The 12,648-nt window shown below is 45.0% G+C and overlaps 1 protein-coding gene across 6 annotated transcripts in view; it reads right to left on the reverse strand.

Moving 5' to 3' along the window:
- The window catches only part of CRACR2B (calcium release activated channel regulator 2B), an 83,994-nt gene that overhangs the window by 46,238 nt on the left and 25,108 nt on the right, over positions 1–12,648 (reverse strand). For all 6 annotated transcript variants that reach the window (XM_074997853.1, XM_074997852.1, XM_074997851.1 and 3 more), the window contains 2 exons: positions 11,212–11,323; positions 1,939–2,104 (listed from right to left, as the gene is read on the reverse strand). In XM_074997853.1, coding sequence (XP_074853954.1) covers positions 1,939–2,104; positions 11,212–11,323 — 278 coding nt within the window. The remainder of the gene's footprint in view (positions 1–1,938; positions 2,105–11,211; positions 11,324–12,648) is intronic.

The raw sequence follows: 12,648 nt of genomic DNA on the forward strand, positions 1-12,648 counted from the left end.
CTCCAAAGAGAAAACTTTGTGAGTAGGAAGAGCCTTTTCTCTCTCCCTCGGTCCTCTCACTAGAGTCAGTCCTTGAGATGGAGTTGTTCCTGGGAACCAGGCATTGGTGTTGGCAGTGTCTCCTGGAAGAAGGGACTACCTTGCTTCCTGTTTGACCATCTTTGTTCCAGGACTGATAGATGTGCATGACTAAAACAAGTTACACTTTGGTTTGGTCTGAACTAGGAAGGTAAATTGATTACAGATATGCAATTCTAGCTATGGCAATTGTATAGCTAGAATTGACTTATCTGCGGTCGACTAACCTGGCCATCCACACAGAGGGAGGTTGATGCAACACTTTCTCCTATTGACCTCCCTTACTGCTTGAGAGAATGAGGAGTACACGGATCAATTATCAACCCCAGATAGTTCAATTTTGCGCATCTCAACTAGATGTGCAAAATTGAACTCTGGAAAATCGACCTATTAAGGGTCAATCTTCCCCTTACTATAGGCAAGTCCTTTGGGTATACCCAGACTCTGATTTCTCCTTTACTGGAAAACCCCCGGTAAGGCCTTGAAATTCCACTACTGCTGGCAGTGGGAGCAACACGGATGTCAGAAGAAGGGGCAACAATATCACCAATTCCATTTATTGGGAACACATTTACCTTGTTTCAAGTGACTAAATGGTGCTTAAACAGATTTTCAAGTCTAACCTTTAAGAAGCTGAAGATTCAAAGATGCTGTCAGATTTTAAAAAGTGTAAAAAAATTGATAAGAATGACGTGAATATCATTTTATTCAGTCCAGCATTTTATGCCATTTATTATTTTTTCGAACACTGCCTGTTTATACCCTCTTGTCTTGAATCTGGTAAGGTTATCCATAGAGTGATGCAATAAGGAAGATGCTTGCTGTATGATACATCTCAATTATTTTGGACAGTAACCAAAGACCACACCACCTTAGCCTACTGGGTAAAGTATATTTTTTGGACAAGAGGGTCAGTTTCCTTGATATTTAGGGCAAATGTTTAATTTAAAACCTATTTCTCTGGGCCAAACAAAGTTTTGCATGGGCTGGTGAATCAGTGACCATTTCAAGGAACATCTCATATGAACCAAAAGGGTAGAGAGTGATGATCTATGCCACTGGGAATTTGGACTCACTAGCTTTTAACTGATGCATGGCAGCTTTTTCTACCTATCATGTTTCATGATGTATCCAATCACACAAGTCACATTTGGATGTAGATGTATGTCCATTGTGCCCTGCTCTTTCGAACAGCAGCCTGGCCTATGAATCAGCCTGATCCACTCCTGTTCATACTTAAAGGAGAATCTTGAAAACACAGACAGAAAAAATCCTACCAACTGAGGAAAGTCTGTCCATTTAGTTCAAAGAATGATCTGCCCTGAAGTGAATGCTCTGTCTGAGAGGATAGCTAATGATATCTGCCTAAGGTCTGAATTACCCAGGTCCTCTGGGAGTTAGGATTCAAGCTCCAGCAAGGTTACTTTACTCCCTCATCTTTTTAGGTGGATCAGTCAAGCTCCAGGCACTGCACTGTGCAGCGATCTACAAATCAGAAATTAAAGACTAAGGTTGCCTGCATGGACACCGAAGACCTCCTAGAACTTTTGCAGAGACAAAGAACTCATCTTGTAGCCTAAATCTTTCTCACCCCCATGCTTGTGTTGCATACCATGCCCCAATTGCTTGCCATCCTGACGCAAGCCTGTACAATTCTTTGGGACATGCTGTATTAAAAGAAACTGATTAATATTCAAACTAGATAACCCAGACTCACTTGCATTCCAAAGCATCGAGGCCACCCTTCTGAAGGCGTGCCCTTCAAGAGCACCAGAAGTGCCAGATCAACTTCTCAGGCTGTGCTGACACACTGTGATTTGGCTTTTGGAAGATTGCATCGGGACAGGATTTGAGACTTACTCTTCAAAGACTTGGGCTGCTCCAAGCTGCTCCATCATTGAACAAAATCGCTTTTCCTCGTCTGTCTGGTCCAAGTCATCTGACCAGCCCGACTCAAAGGTCTCCTCATGTCTTAAGTGATCCATGGTCCCAGGCCCTTGATACAGCTCGATCTCTTTGAACTTCCCTGCAGGAAGTGGGACAGAAGGAGAGAAGAAGGAGCGGAAGTTCACAGTATATTTATTACTAGAAAAGATCTCTGAAGGGCAGCTTACACCAGCTCTATTAGAGATGGCCAAATTCAATGGTGCCCATTAAACGCTGCCCTCAGATAGCAAACAGAGAGCCTGTTGTTGCAGCATTATGAATGGGAGGAAGTTGGTCAGTACACATAAGATCTGTAGCAGCCCCCCTGGAGATTAGGTACTCAGGACTTTCAGATGATTTGCATTTAAAGTTGAGTTCACTGCACCACAGTTCAGCCATGATGAGAACGGTAGGATGGGCCTGGACTGGAGCTGTGGGGTTCAATTCCCAGCTGTACCACAATCTCCTTATGGGATCTCAGGAAAGTCACTGAATCATTCTGTGCCTCAGTTTCCCAGTTTGTAAAATGGAGACAGAAAGCCTTCGTCTCTCTGGACCTGTGTCCACCTTGTCTGTTTAGACTGTAAACTCTTTGGGGCAGGGCCTCTCTCTCAGTGTGTGTTTATACAGTGCCTAGTGCAGAGTCTTGCCGATCTCACTTGGGACCTCTAGTAAATATTAACAATTCTCCTCTCATCCACTCATCTCTCCAAGTACTGTGCCAAACAAAACAGGTCTCTGAACAAAGCCTCCTCCATGCAAAAATGGCTCTCTCCCCTCAGGTCAAAGTTTATGCAGAACCCTATACTAGAAAAGTGGCAAAAGCTGGGAGTTGAGATGTAAAGACTGGGGAGGAAATTTTTCCTCCATCTGTCGCATCCAACACATTAGCCACTTGTGGCTATTTGGCCGGTTGAGTGTGGCTAGTGGGCTCGAAAAATAAATATATTTTCAGAATAATGTGGCTATTTCACTATAGCAGCAGCCATTATCGTAACTACTGTTTCAGAACTGGTTGGATACCACAGTCCTAAAGGAATAGATCAAGCAGAATTCTCTGGGGAAAAAAAGTAGAATTTAATGATGGAACGGACCATTTTATATCATTTTCTCTGCCCTCTTGTGTAGCATGGGCCAGAAGACTGCACCCAATCATTTCTAAATCAAGCCTGTTACTTACGTTGGAGCTAGAGTGCAACTTCAGTAGTTGGAAAGATATTGGAACAAATGATGAAACAGTCCATGTTTTAAAGTACCTAAATGATAATGAAGTCGTAAGGAATAGGCAGCATGGATTTGTTAAGAACAAGACATGCTAAACCAGCCTGATTTCCTTCTTTAATGGGGCTAGTGGCCTGGTGGATGGGGAAGCAGAAGACATGATATATCTTGATTTTTGTCAGCTTTTTGACTCCAAACCACACAGTGTTCTCATAAGCAAACTAAACAAATGGGGTCTTGATTCAGTTAATATAAGATGAATGCACAAACTGCAGAAAACCATACTCAAAGTAGTTATTAACAGGTCCTTGTCAAATTGGGGTGGCATGTCGAGAAGGGTCCCACTGGGTCAATCCTGGGTCCAGTACTATTCAGTATTTTTCCTAATGACTTGGATACCAGAGTGGGAAGGGTGATTATGGAATTTGCAGCTTAAACCAACACTGGCCAGGATTGTCAGCATTTTGGAGGACAGGATCAGAATTCAAAACAACCTAAACAAATTGGAGAATTGGTCTGAATTCACCAAGATAAAATTAAAAAAAAAAAAAAAGACAAAAGCAAAGTACTTCACTTAGGAAGGAATAAATCAAATGCACAGATATAAAATGGGGACTAATTGGCCAGGTGGTAGTACTGCTGAAAAGGGCTTGTAATGGAGCAAGATTGAATATGGGCCAACAAAGTGATGAAGTTGGCTAATACCATTCTGGGGTCTATTATCAGGAGTGTTGGAGGTAAAACGTGGAAGGTAGTTATTCTACTCTGCTTGGCACTGACAAGGCCTCAACGGGAGTATGTATCCAGTTCTGGGTGCCACTCTTCAGAAAAACAAGGACAAATTAGAGAAAGTCGAGAGGAGAGCATAAAATTGATAAAAAGTTGTGAAAAGTTGGCCTATAAAAATAGATTTAAAAAACTGGGCACATCTAGTCGTGAGAAAAGATGACTGAAGGGGATGGAACAACAGTCTCCCATTATGTTAAGTGATGTTACTTAAGAACATAAGAATGGCCATACTGGGTCAGACCAAAGGTCCATCCAGCCCAGCATCCCATCTGCCGACGGTGGCCAATGCCAGGTGCCCCAGAGAAGGAGAACAGAAGACAATGATCAAGTGATTTATCTCCTGCCCTTGTTCTGAAGGCTAGGGCACCATACTTTATCCCTGGCTAATAGCCATTTATGGACCTAACCTGCAAAAATTTATCAAGCTCTTTTTTAAACCCTAATAGAGTCCTGGCCTTCACAGCCTCCTCGGGCAAGGAGTTCCACAGGTTGACTGTGCGCTGTGTGAAGAAAAATTTCCTTTTATTAGTTTTGAACCTACTACCCATCAATTTCATTTGGTGTCCCCTAGTTCTTGTATTATGGGAAAAGGTAAATAATTTTTCTATATTCACTTTCTCCACACCATTCATGATTTTATATACCTCTATCATATCACCCCTCAATCGCCTCTTTTCCAAACTGAAAAGTCCCAGTCTCTCTAGCCTCTCCCCATATGGGACCCGTTCCAAGCCCCTAATCATCTTAGTTGCCCTTTTCTGAACCTTTTCTAATGCCAATATATCTTTTTTGAGGTGAGGAGACCACATCTGCACGCAGTACTCAAGATGTGGGCGTACCATAGTTTTATATAGGGGAAGTATGATATCTTTTGTCTTATTATCGATCCCTTTTTTAATAATTCCTAACATCCTATTTGCCTTACTAACTGCCGCTGCACACTGCGTGGATGTCTTCAGAGAACTATCCACTATAACTCCAAGATCCCTTTCCTGATCTGTCGTAGCTAAATTTGACCCCATCATGTAGTACGTGTAATTTGGGTTATTTTTTCCAACATGCATTACCTGACACTTACCCACATTAAATTTCATTTGCCATTTTGCTGCCCAATCACTCAGTTTGCTGAGATCTTTTTGTAGTTCTTCACAATCTGTTTTGGTTTTGACTGTCCTGAACAACTTGGTGTCATGTGCAAACTTTGCCACCTCACTGCTTACCTCATTTTCTAGATCATTGATGAACAAGTTGAACAGGATCGGTCCCAGGACTGACCCCTGGGGAACACCACTAGTTACCCTCCTCCATTGTGAAAATTTACCATTTATTCCCACCCTTTGTTTTCTGTCTTTTAACCAATTCCCGATCCATGAAAGGATCTTTCCTCCTATCCCATGACCACCTAATTTACATAAAAGCCTTTGGTGTGGGACCGTGTCAAAGACTTTCTGGAAATCTAGGTATATTATGTCCACTGGGTGCCCCTTGTCCGCATGTTTAATAACCCCTTAAAAGAATTCTAATAGATTAGTTAGACACGACTTCCCTCTGCAGAAACCATGCTGACTTTTGCCCAACAGTTCGTGCTCTTCTACGTGCCTTGCAATTTTATTCTTTACTAGTGTCTCTACTAATTTGCCTGGTACTGATGTTAAACTTATCGGTCTATAATTGCCAGGGTCTCCTCTAGAGCCTTTTTTAAATATTGGCGTTATATTGGCCATCTTCCAGTCATTTGGTACCAAAGTGGATTTAAAGGATAGGTTACAAACCACTGTTAATAACTCCGCAATTTCACATTTGAGTTCTTTCAGTCAGTGAGAGGTCAGTGATAATATTTTCTCCCAGGTCACTGAAGGTAGGACAAAGCAATGGACTTAATCTGCAGCAAAGGAGATTTAAGTTAGATATTAGGAAGCACTTTCTAATATGAGGATAGTTAAGCTCAGGGAATAGGCTTATGGTTATGGAACACTCATAATTGAAAATCTTTAAAAATACATCAAACATTGTTCAGGTGAGTCAAGGTTTACTTGGTCCTGCCTCAGCACAGGCAACTGGACTTGATGACTTCTCTAGGTCCCTTTCAGCCCTTCATTTCCATGAGTCTACCTTTTAAAGAGACATCCAGCTCAATACTTCTGTTCCTGATGTCAATAGCATAGCTAGAATCTGAGCTTCATCCTTCCTGGCTCCAAGTTGCATGCTCAGACCACACCTACAACATCCTTTCCATTAATGACAAATAGTGATTGGGTGTTTCATTTTGGAGAAAAATACTACAATAAAGCACAGTGTTTTGTTTTATTTTGAAAGAGAGCCCTTCAGTCTGCTGCAGTAGCCTTGGTCAGTGTGTTCTGTGCCAGTTCATAGACTATGAACACTTCATCTCAATTCTGTTATCAGCAGAAGGCCGTAAATGTGGCCGGGCAGCTGCCATTCTCTGACACGTGGAACATGTCCAAGAAGCAGAAGGGCTGCCCTGTAATATAAAAAATTGTACCCCTCTCTAGTAGCTACAGTTTCATACTCTGCACTTGAAGTGACTTTGGTAAACCTACAGGCTCGACACACTGCCAAGTCCAGTATGGAAGGCAGGCCTGCTGCGATGCCTGCCTGACCAGCTTAATTCATAAGCCTAGGTGCAATGCAGGAGAGCAGAGTACATACCACTATTTACCTCCCATTATTGTTCTTTAGCCAACCATGTGCCAAATGCCAGTTACTCATATAAAGAGACCCTGGTCCAAAGAGCCTAAAATCCAAATGGGCAGGACACACAGGATGCATCTACACCTGCATCCCTCTTTCGAAAGAGGCATGCAAGTAAGGTAAATCGAAAATGCAAATTATGTATAAATTTGCATGATTGATGCCTCATTGCATATTCTAATTTCAAAAGAAGAAAGCCAGTGTAGATGCTGCTCATTCGAAAGTAAACCCCATCTTCAAAACAATCCTTCTTCCCATTAAATAAAGAGAAGAAGGATTCTTGTGAAGATGGATTTACCTTCGAAAGAGCAGCATCTACACTGGCTTTCTTCTTTTGAAAGAAGCTCTTTCTAAATTGGAATATGAAAATGAGGCGTCACATGCAAATTTATATCTCATTTACATTTTCAATTTGCCTCATTTGCATACCTCTTTCGAAAGAGGAATGCAAGTGTAGACGCACCCACAGAAGCCAGGTCAGGTTAGGCATTTGTAAATACACTTGTTTCTTTATGTTTTTATAAACTAAAACCACCTCAGCTTGGTTACTGCCAAACACAACCATACAGGGCCTCTTCAGCTGTCCAGATCTATTCCTTGAGGTCACTCTTAAATTCCCCTGAATAAGAATTCAAAATTCCTCTTAAAAATACAGAGCCTGACAAACCATCAAGCCACTTCATTTTTCAGCCAATCTAGCTCCTCTGATTTCAATGGGCCAGACTAGAGTAAAGTTGGAGCTATAAATCAGGCAAACTGTTGTGTTAATTCTGAGGAGTAAGTGGGGCCACAGAATCAACAGTGTTAACAGCACCCCATTTTGAGAGAAAGGTGGTGCTTAAATTAAATGAGATGATGTCACACTCGCTTGGCCAAGCTTTTCACAAGTGGGTAGTGTCCCTGTAAGCTGAGCGCTTGGCCACCCAGGGAGATTCACATACCTCCCAGCTGATTAGCGGAGCACCCATGACCACCCGTAAACAGCAGCATGTGTTTCTATTGCTGGAGAACATGTGTGCATGCCTTGGTGTATGCAACAAAATATATTCTGCCCATGGATGGTAAAAAATTAGAGGGAATGCTGCAAGTGGGTACCAGTTCTGAGAGGCCCCATTTTTGGATGCCCAGTTTAAGACAAGAATAAGCCCTGACAAGCTGAATGGCCTCTTAAAAATCAGAGCCTGTAGACTCTCTCATAAGAACAGACCCATTGGTCGGACCAGTGGCTCATCTAGCACAGTATTCTGCCTTCTGACAGTGGTCAGTGTCAAATACTTCAGAGGGAATGAACACAACATAGTAATTAGTGACTGATCCAGCTCCTCCTTCTGGCAATCAAAGACTTCAAAGCTTTTTTTTTTTTTTTTGAATCCCACTATAGATTTGGCCTTCACGATATCCACTGGCAAAGATTTCCACAGGGTGACTGTGCATTGCGTGAAATGCTTCCTTATGTTTGTTTTAAATCTGCTGCCGATTAACTCCTCTGGTTGATCTCTGATTCCTGTGTGATGTGACAGAAGAAATAATGCCTCCTTATTCACTTTCTCCATACATTTCCTGATTCTGCAGAGCTCATCTGATATCTCCCTTTGCCTCTTTCCTAAGCTGCATCGCAGACTTTGAAATCTCTCCTCATACAATAGCTGTTCCAGACATCTAATCATTTTTGGTGTGCTTCTTTGTATTCTTCCCAATTCCAATACATCTCTTTGAGACGGTGAGCCAAGAGCTGCTTGCAGAATTAAAGGTGTGGTTGTTCCATGGAAGGTTTTTTTTCCCCTGCTCCTGGCCCCAACTCACCTGTTTTGGGGGTTGGCGGGGGGGTCAAGCTGGAGCTCCCAGTGCCCCTTCCCTGTCCAAAGAAGGTGGAGGTCTACTTTGGGTCATGGCTCCCAGCCACCCCACTTGTGCTCGGGGGGGAGGGGGAGGGGGGGGCAGGGTTGGGCCACAGCTCCCAGCCCCCCAAACCTGCCTCTGGATTGAGGGCCCATTCTGGGGGACTGCTTTGGGCTGCACTTGTAGCACTCCCTCCCGCCTATCCTCAGGCAGGAGGAGCTGATTTGGGTGGTGGATTCCAGTCCCCTGCCTGCCTCAGGCAGGAGGGAGGGGTCCAGCTCAGGCCCTGGCTCCTGGCCCCAGCCTGAGATCCCAGAGGCCAGGCACAGCAGCCCCAGCATGAGCTGAGGGAATGAGGCTGGGCTGCTTTCCCTGGCCCCAGAGTGATCTCTGGCACTGGGCTCAGCCTGAGTTTGTTGGTGGAAAGGTGATCCAGAGGAGGCCAGACCAGGCTGTGGCCTGAGCTCCAGGGTGAGCTGGAGGTGGGGCGGACAGCACTGGGCCCAACCACAGGGTGAGCCATGGGGGCCAGGCGAGGTTGTGGAGCTAGAGAGGGAGTCGGGGGGTTGTGGGGGCTGGAGCTGGGCTGTGGCGATGGGCCTGGCCCTGTCCAGCGCTCTGGAGGGAGGGTGTGGGGCAGGGTGGGCAGGAGGACCATGGGGGCTGGGGCTGTGCTGCAGTGCTGGGCCGGGCCCTGAACTCCAGGGTGAGCTGGGCTGTGGCACTGGGTCTGGCCTTGGGGTGTGCCAGGCCCTGGCTCCAGCTCCAGAGCAGCAGTTGTGCTCCTGGCCTCAGCCAAAGTGGCTAGGGGAGGAGGCTGGGGCTGCGGCTCTTTCCCCTGGCGTTGGCCAGAGCGGCAGCGAGAGGCTGGGCACGGAGTTATGGCTCTTCCCCTGGGCCTCAGCCAAGGTGGCAGCAGTGGGGAAAGACAGCCATGCTTGGCCCCAGTGAGAGCAGTCGGGATGGGGCTGTGTTACGTCACTTACCGCAGCCCCAACATGAGCTCGGGGCAGGGCGGGGGGAGAATTCCCCAGCCCCAGTATGTCGGGGAGGCTAGCTGGGATAGGGTGCAGAAGTGCAGGGAGCAGCAGAGGTCCCTCTATAGGAACTGGAGGCAAGCAGAGTCGAGAGCCCCATCTCCACATGGGCACTATTTTCCTGCTGTGGCTGCCCCCAGTGGTCACTCTACAGTATCACAGTTCCCTACTCACGCATCTGAAGAAGCTGGTCTTTGCCCACGAAAGTTTATGCTCCAAAATATCTGTTAGTCTATAAGGTGCCACACGACTTCTTGTTATCCCCACTGGTGAGTCTGAAGTATGTTGTCCCTCCAGTCAGTTGCCCTCTCTTTCCATGTTCTGGGAAATCCCAGGATTTCAGGCATTTCCCACTTGTCAGGTATAACCAAACACTGATCTTGGTTTAAGTTAGGATAAGAGGAAGTTACATACCAAATTTCACGGTCATAGCGCTTATGGTGTTAGAGTAGTTCTTGAAAAAAAAAACTTAGCACCTTAGACAGAGAGACACACTCTTAAATATAGAGTAGATTATTATATCTCAGATTGAAGTATTCCAAATTCCAAGTCACTTTTGGAAAAATGTGGGCCCTGATTCATACATTAACCCTTTGCTCCCAGGCAGACAGACACTGGAATGTCCACATCACCTTGCCACTCATCCAACACAACGCAGAGAGATGCCTCTTATTTAACCAATCAAAGCCAACAGGGAGTGTGTTCCCTAAGAGTTCATGAGCAGCTGGAGGAATGGAGTGAAGCAATTATTGTTTTAAACCTTCCTTTCCCTCATCAGGTGTGTTTTGAGCTGCATGGGTGGCAGCTATTGTTTAGCGTATCAGCATTTTCTAGTGACTAATAAAGAATACAGCAGTCAATAGTAAAACAGGACTTCATTCTCCTCCCTGCATTATCAAACTAACAGCACTTTCCTTGGCACAGAAGACAGCCACACTGCTCAAATAAATCCATTAAGGCATAAATCTCTACTAGTGAGAGCAATTAACTATTGGAACAATGTAGGAAGGGTTGTCGTGGATTCTCCACCATTAATAATTTTTACATCAAGATTGGATGTTCTTTTAAAAGATACTCTCTAGGAATTTTCTGAAGGAAGCTCTAAGGCCTGAGTTCTGCAGGAGGTCAGATGGGATAACCACAATGGTCCCTTCTGGCCTTGGACTCAATGGATGAAGCTGATTTCCAAGGTGTGGATTTTGTCCCTTCAGAAAACCAGGTTCCTTATGTGGCTGATTGACCTGGGATTCCCCTGCCCGCTGGAAACACCGGAGGGGAGACTGGACCTGGCAGGCAGCCAGATATATATGTAAACCGTGTCTGCACAGAGAGGCTCAGAGATACAGCTGGCAATTACACCCAAGCGCAGTAGAAGCTAACAAACAGGAATGTTCCACAGGATTGGAATGACAAGAATTCTCAGGAGGGCAGGGAGACATCTCAGGGTTATGATACATACACGACCTAGGTTAATATTAGCATAGGATGGAGGAGAAACAAGGACTGGGCACAATTGTTGCAGTCAGTTGGCAGGTGAGTGTTTCGAGCCCGTGAGTGCTGTACCACCTCTCCACACACAACATTACCAACGTTCATCCGCTGCTCTTACCTAGTCCCACGCTGAACTCGAGAGGCGTCAGGTACCCATTATTGTCCTGCTCCAGGCTGTCAAAGACAGCTTCCAGCTGTTCTGGGGTCAGGGGAAGTTCGCTCTGCAGCCGCTGAACAGACAGGAGGGGGGGACAAAATAAATACCAAACTCTGCACCCACCTACAGCCCAACTCACATCTTTGCAATGACTCCCAGTGGGCTTGCCTCAGTCCCCTCACACCCAACCTGCTGGGAGTGAGATGCTACAGCTGCCAAGGCAATGTACCATGACAGAAACGCCTGTTCTGAACACTGCCTGTATGAAGTAGTTTGGAATGTCCATCAGTTCAGAGAGCGAGATCACTGGCCAGGACTGTGCAGAGAGCATTTTGCTTTCTGCAGATTACTTGATCTGCGGAACACGATTCCAGGATTGGCCCTTATCCCCAACTTCTGCCAGTACCACCTGTTCTCTTTTTAGTTATGCTCCATCTGCTGGAGTTTCCCCTGTCATTTGGACCGAGTAGGGCTGGCTGTGGCTCCCTCAGAGCACCAACACATCTTTGTTGCCAGTAAGCAGTACTGCTTATGGCATAACTGTGGTATTATGGACAGCAGCCCTCTCACCCAAACTACTCCTGTCAAAGATGGTCTTGTGGACTGGGGTTCAGAGGATGATTACAACTCCCAGCTCTGCCACAGACTTCCTGTGTGATCTTGGACAGCATTCTCTGTGCCTCAGTTTCCCATCTGTAAAATTAGAATAACTATACAAATCTAAATGGACAAAAGGTGGGAGAAAGAAGATTAACTCTTCAAGGAATGGACTATTTCCTCTGATGTGTGTGCAGTGCTGAGCACAAAGGTGATGATTGCAGATGGGGCTCCTCTGAGGTACCATAATACAAACAAAAATCACAGCAGAGCTCCTAATAGCATTTGTTAAACATACAGCTCCCGATTAAAGCTTAATAAAAGCTCTAATCAAAAGCACATGAAACTAGCATTGCACAACCCAACATAAAATGACTCACCAGCTCGTTTACTAAACACACATTGTGCTGGTAAAGTTAATCATTCAGACAGAGATGGGACAGAATGGAAACCAAAGTAACCTTACCAATATGTACACTAAAGGGAATTATTCTGCTTGTGATACAGACGGAAACCCCCAAGATTTTAACTTGAAATAGCAGAGAGAGGTCTCTCTCCAGAGCATCAGCATAACGAAATCCTTGTGCTAGTTTTCAAAGGAGAGACCAGTCACACAAAATTTAGCTATAAGCAAGGTGACAAAAATCAAGTGATGTGTCTTGTTATGGGGGATGTGACTTGTTATGGTACTTAGTAATGCGTCTTGTTATGTGGTGAGCTGATGAGACACAATATTTTTATAAAAGAAGTGTCAGAATTCTGAAATCTCCCCCCAGCTCTCAGGTAGGCCAGGATAGCAGC

Source organism: Carettochelys insculpta, chromosome 6 (assembly GCF_033958435.1).
Source record: "Carettochelys insculpta isolate YL-2023 chromosome 6, ASM3395843v1, whole genome shotgun sequence".
Classification (NCBI taxonomy): domain Eukaryota; kingdom Metazoa; phylum Chordata; order Testudines; family Carettochelyidae; genus Carettochelys; species Carettochelys insculpta.